Genomic DNA, 19,524 nt, shown 5'->3' with positions numbered 1-19,524 from the left:
TTTGAGCTTCCCTGAGCGGACGACTGCGGTGTCTGATCGTGCGAAAATAGGCTTGAAAAGTTTATTTCTCGCACGAATTGTGAAATCCATTCTCGTCCACATAATGTGTCAAAGTTTCCCTCCACTACATACAGATTTAGTTTCTGGGTGGTGTTCTTATATTTCACTCTGACCACTGCACGACCTATACAGTTGACGATGTGACCTGTGTAGCTCGCAAATCTTCGGTTCGTATTTGTTAGGGGTGTTGTAGGTAAATTCTTCCGAAATTCGACATGATTTATGATGCTACATGGAGCCCCTGTATCTTGTTCCATTACTATTTCCTTCCCATTGATCTGCATCTGAATCATTTTCTTACTGTGTTTCCCTGACGTGCTCAGTTTATTACATTGGCGCAATACTTGGACCTGCTCATTTTCCTCTGCTTCGGAGTCAGTGATTTGGTTTGTAGTAGATTTGCACATCTTTCTTATGTGTCCCAGTTTGCCACATGAAAAACATTTCTCATTTTTGAATTTGCAATTCTTTCGAAGATGTTGGCCCCCACAGCCGTAGCAAGAATTCATCTGCGTGTATCCCGATGTATTTCCTTGTTTCTTTCTTACTGGTGAATACCCCAATTTGAACGTAGGTTTCTGGCTTGATTGTTGTCTCGTGGAATACCGATTCTGATGCATTTACTATCCCCGTGGATCGATGCGTAAGTTCTCTGGAATAAGCAATTTCGTAAGCATCTGTAAAAGTTCTCGGTTGTTTAGAAATAATCTCGTCACATATACTGCGAGACTCCATTCCAAAGAGCATTTGCTCCGTTAGCATTCTATCTAGAAAAGATCCGAACTCACAATATGTTGCTGCTTGTCGCAGACGCAGCGCATATGTCGCAATTGATTCCCCTGCTTCCTGACGAATCTGCCTAAATTTAAAGCTCTCAGCGAACGTGTTTCGCTTTCCATCGAAGTGGTTAATTAGCACCTCTTTAATTTTGGTAAACTGAAGATCTTCCGGATTTCGTGGACTTATCAAAATTCGCAACGCTGAATTAAGCTCTGGACCCATATGGACTCGGATGTAGTTTTCATATTCAGCAATTGGGATTTTGCTCAGTTGTAATGCCCATTCGAATCGTGTGAAGTATTCTCGTACCGATGCGTCCTCGCCCGCCTTGTAGTTTTCCATTAAAAACGGCGGCGACATTGAAGAGCTGCTTGCCTGGCCAGCATTTGTGGCTGCTTGGGTTATTGCAGCACTTATGGAAGCAATTAGGCTGTTCAGATCTAGGTTTCCGTCTGCCATGTTGACTCACTTCTGAAACCAAATGATATGTCCTTTATTATTAGGTTTAATACATATTTAATTGGTTCGCATTATGCACGAGCTTAAGAGTACAGAAAAAGTAGAGATGGGATATCAATAAGGTAGTGAACATTCACCACGACACGTCACGATTAATCCACAGGGTGATCTTGTCGGAATGAAAAGGGCTGCCATTCTTTTAAACATAATAGTAGATTTAAACATAATAGTATTCTTGGGCCAAGAAAAAGTCTTGATTTTGTCGACCTGTGATATTAAGCATTGGATTGGTAAACGAAAATAGATGTAAATAAATCCAAAGAATTGTAAGTGTAAGGACTGATAGTATGTAAGATAATATTAGACGAAAACAATTGTAAATTAAACCAAAATTAGGGGATCTTGAAATGTCAAGACGGCCGAATTGTAGCAGTAAGTTACTGTATTCCTTCTAGAACATTCTTGAATATTCTTAGAGTACATTGTTGTTGTTGTAGAGCTTGCTCTCTGTCTTGCGATCTCACCACACTCACTCTGTCAGAGAGTCGGGGGTTGGGGCGTGTCGTAAGCTGAGAGCGAGTTCAGTTGAATGCCAGCAGTGATCCTGACCAGATAAAACTTGTGAAATAAAACTATAATAAAACTATAAACTATTTGGTGTAAAAATATATTCTACTGTGTGGTATTTCATTAATAGGGACATATATCATACCCCTACAATAGGGGGCTGGTACCAGGGCAGCCTAAAAGTGATGGCCTGCGAAAATCTGCGATCAGCTGACCTATACAAACAGGCGACGGCAAAGTTCGGAACGGTATACGAAGGGGCGAACATAGTCGTACTAGATTGGTGTGACGTCCCCAGTAGACCCCGATCTAAAATTTGGCTCCCAAATCACCGGATGACTTCCTATACATGCTGCAAGAATGCAACCCACATCTCCCCACAAAAGACTGGAAAGTCGTTAAGGTGGAGGATGTAAACCAAGGGATCGTGGAGTCGGTCGCTCCCATAGAGGATGCTCGGGGAGTGCTCAACTACGGCTTCAGCGCAGTCCATATAAAAATGTACAAAGGGGACTCTTATTCCACGGAAAGCCCTGCCGGCAACCCAGCTGAGCTTACGGAGGAAGTGGAAGCGTCTGGTGTGCCGGTGGACGGCTACTAGTGTTGGGCAAAAACTTCTCATTTGGGTGAACATGTTCACTTGTTCTTTTTTTCCCAATGAGTCAACTCACTCAGTCTGCTCACGTGTTCACTTGCTCACTTGCTCACTTGATCAATTGCTCACTTGCTCACTTGCTCACTTGCTCACTTGTTCATTTGCTTACTTGTTCACTTGTTCTGTCCTTAACTTTTTCACTGGCAAAATGCATCCTAAAAGTAAAAAAAAAAAATACTTTTTGTGCCAAAAACAGCAAGAGAGCAACTAGCAAGTGAACTAAAAAGATCAAATATGGCTCTCTTATGAAATGAACAAGTGAACAAAAACAAGATAGCACGCTATAGTCGGGTGCCAGAACTATCAGATAACCGTTACTCATCTAAAGCAAGTGCGAGATGGGGATAAAAACTTTGATCCACCGTAACTTTTTAACGGATGGTCCGATTTAAAAAATTTCTTCTACATTTCAATTGGTATTGATAAACACAATAAAACTGCATTTTTACTTTTCCGAAATATTGAAATTTTTAAAATCGTATATAAGCGATTGTGGGCGTTAGAGGGGGCGTGGCAACCTTTTGAAACAAACTTGCGCTGCGTAGGAACTCCTAGAATCTGCATCCAAAATGTCAATCTACTAGCTTTTATAGTTTCCGAGATCTCAGCGTTCATACGGACAGACAGACAGACAGACGGACAGACGGACATGGCTATATGGACTCGGCTAGTATATATACTTATACTATACCTATACTTTATAGGGTCGGAAATGCTTCCTTTTAGCTGTTACATACTTTTGCACAAATACAATATACCCTTTTACTCTACGAGTAACGGGTATAAAAATGCCTAACTGATTGTATGGCATAGCTCCACACTTTAAACCAAATATGGATCCGATCGCATAATCGGTGCGGAAAAATTAATTAAGTGCCCCAACCGGAAGTAGGTTGGGGCTCATCTTCTGGGCTTTCAAAGATTTCCACAAACAAAGCTTAAAAAGAAAAATATCTACTTGTTTGGTAGAAAACTGTGAGAATGGTTAATCAACCAATTTTGCATTTTTCGAGAGTCCTGGGAGTCCTTAGGAGTCGAATTTTAAAAAATCCTTTCTTAGTGCACACCTCTTCTAACACACGATTCAGAGTGCCACAGGTCCAGCAGACGGCCAGCGCACAACAACGCAGACCAGCTTCTAGCGTCGGCACGGGGCCAGGGAACGGATGGAGCACCGTGACCAGGAGAGCGGGAGGCAAGACTAAAAAAGGCAAGCGTGAGCGCCCGGAAGCCGTCATTGTCCAAGCGGAAGGGAAAACATACAGTGAAATTTTGGCGATGGTCACCAGAAGGGATGACAACCAGCTCTCAGACTTGGGCAGCTGTGTGAACAAGGTCCGGCGCACGGCAAATGGCAAACTCCTCCTAGAAGTGGCCAAATCAAGCGAGAAGAGCGCAGACAAAATGAAGGAGAACATAGCGCAAGTCCTTGGCAGCAACGCCGAGGTCCGCGCTATAACTGAGGACTCCAAGGTGACGGTCTTCGAGGTCAGAGGTCTCGACGCGCTGGTGAGGGAGACGGAGCTTTCAGCTGCAATCGCTAAGCAGTACGGAATAGATGCGAGAAAGGTGAAGATTCGCAGTATCCGCCCCAGCTTTTCTGGTACACAGACGGCCGTGTTCAGCCTGCCAGTTCCTCAAGGAAAAATGGTCACGAGCCACAGGCAGATCAGGATCGGCTGGTCCTTATGCCGGATTCGGGAGTTGGGCGGTCCACCGCGGTGCTTCAAGTGTCTGGAGCTAGGCCACATTGCGATCAGATGCAAGAGCCCTATCGACAGGAGCGGGAACTGCTTCAAGTGCGGTGAGCCGGGCCACATGGCCGCAGGCTGCTCCAAGGAACCGCGGTGCCTCACCTGCGCCACAGCGGGCATAAAGGACACGACGCACCAGACAGGCAACAAAAAATGCCCCTCCGGTTGCAGTGGTGGTAGCACAACATCGACTTCATGCAACTGATTCAGCTAAACATGAATCACTGCAGGGCGGCTCAGGATCTGCTCGTGCAGACCGTTCGAGAGCTGGGCGTGGAGGTGGCAATTTTGAGCGAACCCTACAAGGTCGGAAACGATCGACGATGGGCCGCTGATTTAAATGGCACGGCAGCCCTATGGCTTTGCGGCGGAGACGGGCTCGAGATGACCAACATCAGGGCGGGCAATGGGTTCGTCCGAGCAAAAATTGGAGACTTCTGGGTGTACAGCTGCTACCTAGCCCCAAGCGTATCCGCGAAGGATTTCGAACGGATTATGGACGACCTCTGCAGCGACCTCCGAGAGAAAACCAAAGTGGTGGTTGGGGGGGACTTTAATGCCTGGGCCGAGGAGTGGGGTTGCCCATCTACAAACGCCAGAGGACGCGCTGTCACAGACACCGTGGCCTCGCTTGATGTTGTCCTGCTCAACGAGGGCTCCCAGCAAACCTTTAGCAGAGCCAGTGGTGGATCCATAATTGATCTCACGTTCGTGAGCAGCTCCTTAGCCAGCCGAACATCCTGGAGGATAGGAGATGTGTACTCAGCCAGTGATCACGAAGCCATACTTCTGACCATTGGCGTCACAGCGAGCAGCAGACTGCCGCCGGCTGTACTCAGGAAGGCCTACCGACAGGACACGTTCAGGACACAAGCCTTTGCCAGAGCGCTGGAAGGCTTGTCGGTCTCCGATGGGGACACGGCTGACGATGCAGCAAACAAGCTGGCAGCTCGTCTAGAAGAAGCCTGCGATCAAAGCATGGACCAGCGAAGGACATTCCGCAAGGATCATTCGCCTGTGTACTGGTGGACGGAGGAAATCGCGAGTCTGCGGAGGACCTGCCATCGGGCAAGAAGGTTGGTCCAGCGTGCCAGGGGCACACCGAACCTGGAAACCCTCAACAAAACGTACAAGGCTGCGAAGAAGGCACTTAAGCTATCGATCAGGGACAGCAAGAGGGAATGCTACTGGAAGCTATGCGACGAACTCGAGAACGACCCTTGGGGAAGAGCGTACAAGATGGTTGTGAAGCGTATGAGTGCTGGCAATAGATCGCCATCAGACCCGTCGGCCCTAGAAGCCATCGTACAAGCGCTTTTTCCAGCGGGACGTAGGCACTCCATTCCCCGCTGCACTAGTGGAATCAGTGACTCCATATGTCCTGTCACGGAGGCTGAACTCCTGGCGACTGCTAGGGTCCTACCCAATAAAAAGGCACCTGGACCGGATTCAGTCCCGAATGTAGCAGTCAAGGCCCTGCTCTCTCTTCAGACGAAGGCGGTAGCAGATTTGTTCAACAAGTGCCTAGTGGAAGGGACCTTTCCCGACCGGTGGAAGCGCCAAAAACTTCTGCTACTCTCGAAGCCGGGCAAGCCAGCGGGAGAACCCTCGTCGTACAGGCCCATCTGTCTGTTGGACACCATCGGGAAGGTCTTCGAGAGGGTCATAGCAGCAAGGCTGAACGCCGCCCTTGAGAGCGTAGGAGGACTTTCTCCCAACCAATATGGGTTCCGAAAGGGAAGATCAACCCTGGATGCGATCGGTAAAGTAACCAAGATTGCCGCTGAAGCCATCGCAGGCGCAAGATGGAAGGGAGGGACGAAGGAGTATTGCCTTTTAGTGACCCTCGACATCCGGAATGCGTTTAACACGGCGGATTGGGGAAGGACGCTGGAGTCACTGAGGTCCTTCAATATACCCGGGTACTTGCTGAACGTAGTCCACAGCTACCTCAGCAAAAGGCAGCTGTCCGTCGACACCTCATCCGGACCAAGGATCTACGAGGTCACTGCCGGAGTTCCTCAGGGTTCGGTGCTCGGGCCTTTGCTGTGGAACACTATGTACGACGGTGTCCTGAAGCTCCCAATGCCAAGCAACACCAGCATAGTCGGCTTCGCCGATGACGTGGTGCTGGTAGTGGTTTCCAAGCATGTGCCAACTGTAGTCGCGACTGCCAACAGGGCGATCAAAGCGGTGGAGGCGTGGCTCTCTGTGGCGGGCTTGGAACTGGCAGCACAGAAAACGGAGGCTGTCCTGATCACGAGCAGGAGAGTGGTGGAGACGGCGGAGATCCTGGTCGGTGGGACCACAATTCAGTCGCAGCGTGCCCTGAAGTATCTGGGAGTAATGCTAGACACACGCCTGTCGTTCCGCGAGCACCTCGAGTATGCGAACAAGAAAGCGAGGGAGACGACAAGATCGCTCTGCAGGATCCTGCTGAACACGAGAGGGCCGAAACAGGACAAGAGGATACTCCTCGCGAGCGTGGTCAGGTCGCAATTGCTGTACGCGGCACCGGTGTGGGCGGAGGCCACGGCTAAGGATAGCTACATGCGAGAGGTCAACTCGACATATCGTCTGTGTGCTATCAGAATATCGTGCGCCTTTAGAACCATCTCTGACGATGCGGTTCTAGTCATCGCTGGCCAAGTCCCGCTGGGAGAACTGGTACGGGAATCCAAGGATATCCGCACCACCCTGAGTCTCATCCAGGATGATCCGAGGGCCAAAGCCGAGGCCAGGGCCCGCTCCAGAATGCAGAGCGTCAGCAACTGGCAGAAAGCATGGGATATCTCGAGCAATGGACGGTGGACCCACAGGCTCATCCCCTGCATCGAGGCGTGGGTAAATCGCAAGCATGGCCAGGTGGACTACTACCTAACGCAGGCGCTAAGCGGGCACGGCTGCTTCCGGAGCTACCTAAAGCAGTACGGACACGAGACGGAGGATGGGTGCCCGGAGTGCGGTAGCGGGATTGCGGAGGACGCTCAGCACGTCCTGTTTGAGTGCCACCGGTTCAACCACGAGCGCCAAGTGCTGGAGGAGATAGCCGGGGCAAGAGTCCAACCTGAAACCCTCGTTCCCCTGATGATAGGGAACCAAAGGACGTGGGAGGCAGCAGCAGCATTCGCAGCAAGCGTTCTGCGGACGCTGCGATCGCTGGAGAGGGAAAGGAGAGGAGCAGCGGGTTAGGTGGCCATTTTTCGCGCGAAGCAATGCCTTGCGGCGGTACCGTGCGAAGTCGCCCCTAATCACGCATAGTCAATATTGTTAGTTTATATAATCATTGTTGTTGTTAATAAAGGAATACAAAAAAAAAAAAAAAAAAACACGATTCACCCCCAATTTTTTCCAAAATTTTAGGTCTTATGGTTTGGGCTGGGGGAACATGACGCAAATCGACATCTACTCTTTTATAGTAATACTCGATAAGGAAGGCAGGTGGGCGGGGGAAGCCTTGAATCAAATTGTTTAAACATTTGAATTTGTTTAAACAATATGAGGCACGTGTAATAAAGAGCAAGAGAATCAATTGGTTTGAATATTTAATGTTCTTTTAATATTATCAATGCGATTTGAATTTTAGTTCACAAAAAACCGGTTACAAAATATCTTATGTAAGTATGTTGTGGAAATGTAAATGAAATATTCTTTTAGCAAAAGGATATCAGTATTATCTTGAATTTGAATTTGATCGAATCTCAATAATAATATAACTTAAGGCCTAAAGAGTCTCTACAATGATTTAATTTCCAAATTTTTGCATATTGGCAGATTCAGAGATCACGTCAAATCAGAAACGGTGTGTGAATTTGTTGCGACCAAGCTAGGCGTGGATTCAGCCCGCATAATCTGCAAGCCGTTAGTAAAAAACGGTGTAGACGTCTCTTCACTTCAATTCGTGAATTTTACGCTGGGCATACCAAAGCAACACTTTCAGGACGTGTATAGTGATGCATTCTGGCCCAATTCAATCAAAGTTAGCCGATTCATACACAGGGATAGGTTAATTGTTGATGATAAAATTGTGGACTTGGATAATTATCCAATTATAATAAACAATCATAAGTCTCAAAAAACCCCCAATAATCGGCGCCACTGGCGTCGATGTTTTTGCGGGACATTTTTCCGATACACCTCATCCTGCTTCGTTCTCACAATATCTGCGGTCGTTGGTTTCACCAGCTGCTGTTGACGTGCGCCCTTCAACGATAAAACAACAACAACGTCAGCTGGAGCTTTCGTTGTCCGCTTTGTGCGAACTTCGCCTAACACCTGCGACTCTTTCGACAACTTACGCTGCTCTCGAAGTGGCGCTCTCTTCTTCTGCTACGGTCTCAACCTTTCTACAACAACTGCAGCTTGGAGCTTTCGTCATTTGCTTTGTGCGACATTCGCTCAAGGCAATTGCTCTTTATTATCACACGTTCATCATTTATCGCCATGCTTCCAATGCACAGTGCTTAGCAGCAGTCTATGTTTTCGCCAGCTGCTTTAAGAGTTGCTGCGCTCTCTCTTGGGGCCATATTTGGAAACTCTCTTCAACACCGTCATCTGGAAGTCTTAGGAGACTCTGGCTCGCTATCATCATCTGGTCTGGAGTTACTTCTCTTCAATGTGGCGCTCTCCCAGGACTTAAGAGTTCGGCCATCGCTCCCTATTACTTGGTTCTCTTCAACTTCATCGCAGTCTTGTGGATTAAGATTAAGAAGGAAGTTGTGGGACTTTGCTGGATAGGTCTTCGGCGGATGTGTGCCCTATAGCGGAGAACATCATTGATAGATCGAAAAGGCAAGCCCTAACAATACATCTTTTAGTATCAATTTCCAAAATATTGCTGGCATGCGCACCAAATCGCAGTCCCTCTTCTTGGCAACTTCAAATTGTGATTTTGATGTAATTGTCCTTGTTGAAACTTGGCTCAACATGGATTTTTATAACAATGAATTTTTCGATCCTAAGCTATATCATGTTTTCCGCAAACATCGGGATTCTATAAAAACACAATGGGCTAAAGGTGGAGGATCCTAGTTGCTGTGCGGAGCAACTTGCGGTGTACATCTGTACGGCTAGCAAATGAAGATTCTCTTCTGGATCAAATTTGCGTATCGCTCTCGGGACCCTTGGACACAATCTTTTTGGTGGTATCGTATATACCGACATGTAACAGTTTCGAGCTATACAAGGCTCATGTGGACAACATCGCTCGTATCCATCATGATTTGGAAGATCACCAGTTTATGTGCGTTATGGGTGATTTCAATCTGTCATCGCTGGAGTGGGTGCAGTACAAACAAGTGGCCCAGCAATACCAAACACGAGCTTGTTACCCGCGGGACCCTTTTATAAATTTGGACAAGAATGCGAGTTAACGAGGAAGAATACATAAAACCAATAAAGACGGGACGCATAATGAAAAAGAAGCAATTAGGAGTGAAGCAAATGAGCTAAAATATTTGTTTTTAATACCGGGATAGAAGTGAAATGCAAATTGAATGATAAAGGTTGTTATAATTATTACATAGAGCGCGAAAGGGCTCGTGCATACTAAAATTTGATGTACATCGTGGCAAATTAAGAGGATAATAATTACGTGATAGTCTAACGGGAACATTATATGTTGGGCGGCTTACAAGTTCAACAGAATCAATATCACCTCTTATAAGATTATGCATAAAAATAGTATCAAGGATTATTCTACGATTAAGCAATAATAATCTACTCTGGTTAGAAGGTAGCCTTACGTTTTGATCCCAGTTCAATGTACACTTGGTATTGTGGGCTTCAAACCGAAGAACGATATTCCAATATAGGACGGACAAGGGGAGAGGTAAATAGTAATTTGGTTATATAATGCTCTTTTTTTATTCGTAGTCTTATTTTCGTTTTTTGACACTGCAGTACTTATTAAAAAAAGCATGGATTTTTTGAAAGTATGATTATTTTATAAGAATGATTTATTCAAATGGATATTACTTATTAAAAATACTTACAGTCATAACGCAAGCAATTTTATATTTTTTAAGGAATTTTTAAAAATTAAATTCATTTTTATAATTTTCTAGCTTTTAAATATCTGATTAAGCTATTTTTTGACCCGGCTGCCATCACCACTCATTTTTGTTTACATGTCGCCGCCTAGAATAAAACTAAAATTTGAACTTTGTCAACCGAAAAAAGTTGAAAAATCCGAACTTTAAAAATCCACCATAAATCTAATTTTTTATAACTTTGGGCCATACTCGGCTTGTTTTGTCCGGTGGGATGTAAACTTTAAGTTTGTTTATAATTTTTTATAATTTTTCAACGGATTTATTTCGAGTTTTTACGATACATACAGCCGACCTACAGAGGACCAAAAAACACATTTTTCATCTTTGTCGAGCTGCTGCGCTGCCATTACTTATCCAATCATATTCATCTGTATGGCAAAGTTAAGCTCCGATCTATTGACTTTATAATGAAACAAAAACTGGCCCAATTGGGTGGACATTTGCCGAGATATAGGAAGAAATTCGAAAAAAGTCCGATATTTAACATTTTGAACTTTAAAAAATCTTAAAAAAAAAACTGTGCCATCGAAAAAAAAATTAGTGGTATTTTCGTGACACTAACAGAATTTGCCATCAATTGCTTTGGAGCTCTCCAAGAATATTATTTTGTAAACTAGTGTAATTAACTACATATTCTGAAAAAAATTAGCCTGCCTTTTTGTGCCTCTTCTGAGACAGCCGCGGTTTAAGTTAGCAAGAAATTTACGTAATTTGAATAGTTGCCAGCCCTGGGTTCTCCGCGCGCACTTACAGGGATTCATGCTGTACTACTAGTCAGCTGTTTCCAATTACTTTTGTTTTTCTTTCGCAGCAAGCTGTCCAATTATCAAATTTAAATCTTATTATAATGGAAAGTGAAGCCGGAGGTATTTATATTGAGTTCGTGGCGTCAAATATATTCCTATTAATGTGCTGTATTCGTGTTTTAGAGCTATTGTGATGTTTTAGAAGTGTGAAAAATAGTGATTTATCTTGTGGGTAAAATAGAATGTAATACATGTGTGATATAATAATCAAAAACGTGATTTATACCCATTTTTTTTAAATTATGCAATATTTTCTTGACAGAAATTACAAGAATAAAATCTAAGAAATTACAAACCATTTAAAAAAAATCTAAACATTGACGTAAATTGATAAAAAATGACTTAATCACTATGGACGGCAGTCCATGTAGTGACGAAGCGCACCAGGAGAGTGTGCGAAGGCGACTACTATATATACACGAAGAAATGAAAATCTACTGTGATGGTCCGATCATAATGAATAATACACCTATCGAAAGGTATTGCGAAAACTAACAGGATTGCATACCAAGACTTTAAGAAAATCAATTGGCTTGGGAGAGAGAGCGGTGAAAGTGAAAAAGTGAAAATTTCGAAATTTGGAGCTGTTGGGGCCGGTGGGGATAAATGCCCCCTCGCAATGTTTTAGTTGTATTCCTTTTGAAAATACCCGTCGAATGAGGGGTCATTTGTCAAAATCAGACTCTCCGTTCAAAAGACTTTCTAATCTTTTCTCATTCGTCACGCTGCAATAGAAAATGCCCGTAAAGGGAAAAAGGCTGGAATAGTTTGCTAGGGCGGGCCGAATGAGAAAAGATTAGAAAGTCTATTTAATGACGAGTGTAATAATTTTTCGTCACAAATGTTGATATCAGAACTTTTGTATGTTGAAGGTGCGGTCGTCACTAGTTTTTTACCTCGTTAAGAGGTGTTTTTATTTGATCCAAATTTACATAAAAACAAGAGAGAACGGTTTAGTCGGGTGCCCCGACTATCAGATACCCGTAACTCAGCTAAGGGGAGTGCGAAGGTATTGGGGATAAAAACTTTGATCCGCCGTTACTTTTTAACGGATGGTCCGATAGTATTGATAGACACAATAAAACTGCCTTTTTACTTTTCCGAAATATTGAAATTTTTAAAATCGTATATAAGCGATTGTGGGCGTTAGAGGGGGCGTGGCAACCTTTTAAAACAAACTTGCGCTGCGTAGGAACTCCTAGAATCTGCATGCAAAATGTCAATCTTCTAGCTTTTATAGTTTCCGAGATCTCAGCGTTCATACGAACAGACAGACGGACATGGCTATATCGACTCGGCTAGTGACCCTGATCAAGAATGTATATGCTTTATAGGGTCGGAAATGCTTCCTTCTAGCTGTTACATACTTTGGCACGAATACAATATACCCTTTTACTCTACGAGTAACGGGTATAAATATGAAATAGAACCGATATATTCCCTTTTGTGCTAAGCGTTTATATGGAAGCTATAAGATGTAGTTGACTGATTTGAGTAATTTTTTTTTTCAAAAATCAAGTTAAATTAAAACAAATATTGAAAAACTTAGAACCACATAAATAATTTATTTATATTTTTTTTTCTTAAAAAAACAATTTAATTTTTCTTAAAAATTTTCTACAATAAAAAAATTTCACTAAAAAATTCATCTTGTGATGTTTTTTTTACGTATTTAATTGCCTTTAACAATACCCCATCAAAATATATTCGCTATGGGCTAACTTATAAATGTAGGAGTACCCCTATGAAAGGTCTTTACGTTAGATTTCAGGCAGTTCAAATTTAAGAGGGTCTACTCACACCATTGTCACGATCCAGTTCTGATGGAGAACCATTAGACAGCAACGGTGTGGCAACTCTGAATTAAGTTGGCGAATGATTGGAGAACATCACAACGCGACACATCACAACGCACCAATTTAAAGAACGCATAAAAATAATAATCCATTCATATTTTGTACTCCAGTTGTTTATCATTAAAATACAATTAATACTACGAGTTAGTGTCTTTATTCACCGTAAGCCGCGCTATCTATTCGCCTTATTCCTGACATATCAACCGCGACTCACACATTTCCCTACACAACGACAAGGTATTGGAATATGGGTGACATTCTCAGAAGTGGGATAGTGCGCAATAAGTGGAATCGAGCAAATACAAATGGACACAACGTTAAACGAAAGTAATACACAATGCCGGGGAAGAACTATTTAACTAAGAAAGCCCTACAACATAAGTGCAGAGAAGCGGGACTCTCGACATCGGGAAATCGTGAGGACATGCTTAAAAGATTGAACACCCAAAACAGCGACGATGAGTACATAAGTGCAGAAAACTAGCCACTTCAAAAGAAGGTTGTCGAGCTGGAGAAAACGGTACGAGAGCTTCAGGAGCGATCTTTTCACCCTTCAGTAATTTCATCACCAATCGAAAAAGCTGCAACAGTAAACGAAGTTCAGCCAGCCAACGGTAGCGAGACAACGAGTTATAGGCATGACGAAAAACGGCAACAACAACCAATCGACCTACGAATTTGCCAAACGTACATGTGGCAACGCCTCAGTCACAGCTAAACGAAATCTACCCATCGCAACCACGCAACATGCACCTTGGTACGTCACAGCAAAACGAAATTTACCCATCTCAACCACACAACATGCACTTTGCTACGTCACAGCAAAACGATATATACCCAACTCAACTACACAACATGAACCTTGCTACGTCACAGCGAAATGTTATCTACTCGACTCAGACTCACAACGTGCACTTCTCTACGTCACAGAAATTCGCAGACTGTGCCACCTCACAGCCAAACGTAAACAACCCTGTCACTTACTCAAACTTTGGAAATTTTGTAAATTCGGGAAACGATTTTAATCAATACAATACATTTCCTCGACATCAACCGATGTATAACGAGTATCCGTATGCTCGTGCTAGCCACTTGGATAACAGGATCCCCACTGGCAACGAAGATTTCAATCACTCCTATGGAAACGTCAGTGATATTGTCGCGCTGCTTCCAGAATTCAATCCATCGTCTGGTAAATCCCTGGACTCACATCATTTTGTAAAGCGTGTCAACTCCCTTCGTAACGCTTATCGTTGGGATGATCGTAAGCTAATATTTGCAGCTCAACAAAAGATGCTGGGTGCTGCTCGTTATTGGGTTGACTCTACGGATCAAATATTTCAAACATGGCCTCTGTTAAATGCTACAATTGTCAGAAAGTTGGACATTATTCTTCGAAATGTCCTGAGCCCCAGCTCAAGCCTCGTTGCACGCACTGCACAACACACGATTCTGCTAGCTGCCCCGATAACCAAAAGCCAGGTCCAAAAATTATTAAATTGACTCTGATTCTGATTCAGAAATCTCCAAATCGATTTCGGTAAACGGCAATGAAACCATCGTATTCGTAGATCCAGGCAGTCCACGAACCCTAATTCAAAAGTCATTCACCGAAAGCGTAGTTGTTCTACAACGATGTGCTGTTAGCCTGAACGGATTTGGTGGTGTGAAATTCCTTTGTACACAGAAACTTTTCGTCAAAATTGTAATTGACGATTCGGATTACGAAGTTGAAGTTTTGGTTGTAGAAGATAAACTAATAACCGAAAATGTACTTTTGGGTAAGGATATCCTTTGTCGCGATGGAAACAAATTGATTATCCTCGGTAATGAGTGTTATGTAGAGAATATACGGAAAATTCAAACAAGCCAAGAGCATTCCTCAGTTGAGAACGAACTCATAAACGAATTGGTATTGGAAAACGCTTCTTGCTTTGCGGAGAAAGCTATCGAACTCGGTAAATGTTCTCTACCCAAAATGAAAATAGTTTTAACATCAAACGTTCAAGACCAGCCGTACTGTCAACGACATCAGACGTATTTTTGTATCGCTCCGCCGAATGATTACAAAATATAGTGAAAATAACCGAATTTAATTCGCGAAAAGACGCTCTGGGTAGGCATGGGTACAAGTGCTCGTGTTGCCCATGAAAATTTTAGATTAGTGTTATAAATTACTAATATAATCTATAAAGTATAAATTAAAAGCCAACGTGTCAGAGTGTAAGCTCTGAAACTTAAGTAAAATGAGCACAGCTCGGCAACAACAACAAGACGAACGTCGACTTTCGTCAATCAGAAACAAAGCTTACTTTTGTATACGAGCTGATGAGTCAATAGTACCAAAGAAAACTGCAACATTGCAAGTGAACACAGCGAGAGCGCGCTCGCTCTCCCCTGCATTATTATGTGCAAGCGGCACAGCACCCAATGAGCCGTGGAGTGACCAATGCCCGTCCCCCGACCCCTACGACCTTACAAGCAATATTACCACAACTACCAGCACAATGCCCGTATTTACCACTGTGACTTCGACACTAACAACAACAACCAACACAACAACAACTACATCTACTGCAGTCACTCAGCGCCCGGCATCGTCAGTTCTGACCGGCAAGCTCCCCTTCCCCCAACAAAAACCTACGAAAAATGCTAACGGAACGTTAATACAAACTGGAATCGATCGCTATGTGCAAATAAAAAGAAAATTAAGCCCGCAATCTTCTAAAAAAAACCAATGCATCAAAAGTATTAAAATCAAATACTATCACTGTCCCGAAAAATACGCTGACCAATAATAGATTTTCGATTCTTAGTGACACAGACGAAGATAATGCTGCCACTCAAACAACCACTGTTAAGAAACCAAGGCCACCACCCATATATGTTCGTCAAGGAAATTGTGCTGAGCTAGTCAAAAAAATAACTGACCTAATTGGAGCTAACAAGTTCTATGTCACTTCTATAAAAAGAGGTAACATAAATGAAACCAAAATTCAGGCAAACGATGAACAAGATTATCGATCAGTGGCCAAATACCTAGATGAGGGAAAAACCAATTACTATACCTATCAACTCAAAAGTAGCAAAGGCCTACAAGTAGTTATCAAAGGAATTGAATCAACAGTTCCAACCATTGAAATAATAGATGGGCTTAAAGAAAAGGGTTTTAATGCCAAAACGGCTATAAACATAATAAACAGAAACAAAATTCCCCAGCCAATGTTCAAGATAGAACTGACACCGGAAAATATGCCTTTAAATAAAAATGAAGTTCACCCAATCTACAAGCTTCAATATCTATTGCACCGCAGAATCACGGTTGAGGAACCCCATAAACGGAATGGACCCATCCAATGTACGAACTGTCAAGAATATGATCATACGAGAACATACTGCAAACTTCGCGCAGTCTGCGTCGTCTGCGGGGATGCACATTTAACTATGGACTGCCCTCTAAATAAGGAGAACCAATCTTTTAGTCAAACAAAAATCTTATATGATTACTTTTAAAATATCTTTCTGGAATGCGAATGGCATTTCGCAGCACAAATACGAGCTTATGCAGTTCCTTGATCAATATGACATTGACGCCATGCTCATATCAGAGACTCACTTAACAAATAAAAACTATTTTCATCTTACTGGCTATACATTTTATTCGACAAATCATCCTGATGGGAAGGCTCATGGAGGTACTGGAATTCTGATAAAGAATCGCATTAGGCATTACGAGATGCCATCATTCGCTACGACTTATATTCAAGCAACAGCAGTACACCTCGAACCCAAAGCGGCTACCTAAACCTAGCCTCTATATACTGCCCACCGCGCTTCGCTATTACCGAAGCAGAATTCCTAAACTTCTTCGATGTATTGGGTGACCGCTTTATAGCAGCTGGTGACTACAATGCAAAGCACACCCACTGGGGATCTCGACTCATCAACCCCAAGGGAAAACAACTCTACAACGCGATTATAACTCCGCGAAACAAGCTTGACTTTATTTCTCCGGGTAAGCCTACATATTGGCCAACAGATCCAAATAAGAAACCTGACCTGATTGATTTAGCTATCACAAGAAGAGTGCCGCAGGCTCATGTGCGTGTGGAGCACTTATCCGATCTATCATCAGATCATTCGCCCATCTTGCTTCACCTCTACGACCACCCTCAGGTTACAGAACGGTTACATTCTCTAACTACTGGTAAAACAGACTGGCTCAAATACAGAAAGTATGTAAGTACTCATATTAATGACCGCCCAAACATTTCCTGTGAAGAAGACCTCGACAATTCAGTTGAAGAGTTAGTGAGTGTTATTACACTGGCTGCACAACATTCCACGCAACCTATAACATCTAATAAACCATTTAACAGCAGACGTGCTTCTAGGCACATCGAAGAACTACTATACAATAAGAGAAGGCTTCGTCGAGAGTGGCAATCCCATAAATCCCCAGCCTCCAAGGAGCGCCTAAAAATAGCCAACTGCATGCTCCGCAAAGCACTAGAAGCAACTCTCACCAAATAGCAAAATATATCCACTGTGGAAAGCTAAGTCAGGCATATGTCCACCAATAGAAAGTGAATCACCCCTACATACGCAAACAGGAACTTGGGCCCGCAGCAACGAAGAGAGGGCGAATACATTTGCCCACCACTTAGAAAATGTCTTCAAACCACTTCCAGCAACGAATAGCTTTGTGCTGCCATTAATCTCCAATCCTGAAGCTAGCCCGCAAATTATATACCATCCAGAAGAAGTTACAAGAATCATACAGTCCCAAGACAAAAAGAAAGCGCCGGGTCACGATCTCATCACCCCAAAAATGATTGTAGAACTGCCAAACTGTGCAATACATCTTCTAACCATAATATTTAACAGCATGATGAATTTGGGATATTATCCTCAACAATGGAGGAAGTCTGTCATCATAATGATCCATAAAGCCGGAAAGGACAAGTCCCAGCCATCGTCATATAGGCCAATCAGCCTTCTGCCGTGCCTATCAAAGATATTTGAAAAGCTCCTCCTCAGTCGTATCAAGCAATACTTACAAGCCCACAATGCAATACCAATGCACCAATTCGGATTTCGTGAAAAACACGGAACTATTGAACAAGTGAACCGGATAACCTCCGAGATACGAAATGCATTTGAAAGGCGAGAATATTGCTCCGCTGTCTTTCTGGATGTCGCACAGGCCTTCGACCGCGTGTGGCTGGACGGCTTAATTCATAAAATCAGATTAATACTTCCACAAAGCACGCATACAATTTTGGAGTCCTACCTACAAAAAAGAAGCTTCGCAGTGCGATGCAAAGATTTCATCTCTGATTATCATCCAATAAAAGCTGGAGTACCCCAAGGAAGTGTGCTTGGGCCGACATTGTATATTATTTATACTGCAGACCTCCCGACATCCACTCTTACAACAACCTCAACCTTCGCTGATGATACTGCCATCCTAAGTCGGTCTAAATGTCCTCTTAGAGCAACGCAACACCTAGCAGATCACCTCGTGCTTCTAGAACAATGGCTAGCAGACTGGCGCATAAACGTTAACGAACAAAAATGTAAACATGTTACTTTTACCCTAAACAGGCAAACCTGCCCTTCACTATCCCTGAACAACATTATTATGCCACAAACAACTGAAGCAACATATCTAGGAGTCCACCTGGATAGAGGACTCACTTGGCGTAAACATATCGAAGCTAAGAGAAATCAGTTAAAATTTAAAGCCAGCAATCTACATTGGCTTATTAACGCCCGCTCGCCATTAAAATTAGAATACAAAATACTCTTGTATAATGCAGTCCTAAAACCAATTTGGACATATGGGTCCGAGCTATGGGGAAACGCATGTGCCAGCAACTTAGAAATAATCCAGAGAGCTCAATCAAAGATACTGAGAACTATAACAGGAGCGCCGTGGTATATACGGAATGAAAATATTCATAAAGATCTAAACATAGGCTTAGTTAAAGACGAACTCGACAAAGCGAAAACAAAGTATAATCTCAAGCTCCAGGCCCATCCTAATGACCTTGCGCGGTCTCTAATCTGGACCACAAGCTATACACGACTCCGGCGAAGAGACCTCCCCACCCAGCAGCAATAGTTAGGGCCGTTATTCCAAAAAAAACAAAAAAAATTATTAATTAACTAGATTAAGATTTGCAAACTTGTCGTTAGTCTATAAGAGAGAAGATTCGATAAATAACATACCGTTTAAAAAAAAAAAAAAAAAAACGTTCCCTGCTTCACTAAGCCAAACCGTACTCCTTTTGCACACAGACCTGTCGTCGGTAATATTATCTCCGAGTTACTCGATAGTGCTATCACTCGTCCTTCAGACTCCCCTTATGCATCTGGAATTGTCGTCGTTGAAAATCCGAATGGTGAACATCGTCTTTGCGTCGACTACCGTCGTCTCAACAGTATAACCGTCAAAATACCATTTCCAATGCCAAATCTGGAGGAGCAATTTGCCCAATTAGCCGGGAATGCATATTTTTCTCAGCTGGA

General features: G+C 43.3%; 1 protein-coding gene and 1 long non-coding RNA gene across 2 annotated transcripts in view; one reads left to right on the top strand and one right to left on the bottom strand.

The window, feature by feature from the left end:
* LOC138912474 (uncharacterized) overlaps nucleotides 1-19,524 on the top strand; it is a 199,026-nt gene that overhangs the window by 77,028 nt on the left and 102,474 nt on the right. The gene's annotated exons all lie outside the window — the stretch shown is intronic.
* The window catches only part of LOC138912471 (uncharacterized), a 243,488-nt gene continuing 225,229 nt past the window's right edge, over nucleotides 1,266-19,524 (bottom strand). The window contains exon 3 of the mRNA XM_070213385.1: nucleotides 1,266-1,311. Within this exon, the coding sequence (XP_070069486.1) occupies nucleotides 1,281-1,311 (31 nt within the window). The 3' untranslated portion in view covers nucleotides 1,266-1,280. The remainder of the gene's footprint in view (nucleotides 1,312-19,524) is intronic.

This window comes from Drosophila takahashii, chromosome 2R, assembly GCF_030179915.1.
Source record: "Drosophila takahashii strain IR98-3 E-12201 chromosome 2R, DtakHiC1v2, whole genome shotgun sequence".
In the NCBI taxonomy this organism is placed as follows: Eukaryota; Metazoa; Arthropoda; class Insecta; order Diptera; family Drosophilidae; genus Drosophila; species Drosophila takahashii.
Note: the sequence above shows the minus strand (reverse complement) of the source record. Positions and strands in the feature narration are given on the sequence as shown.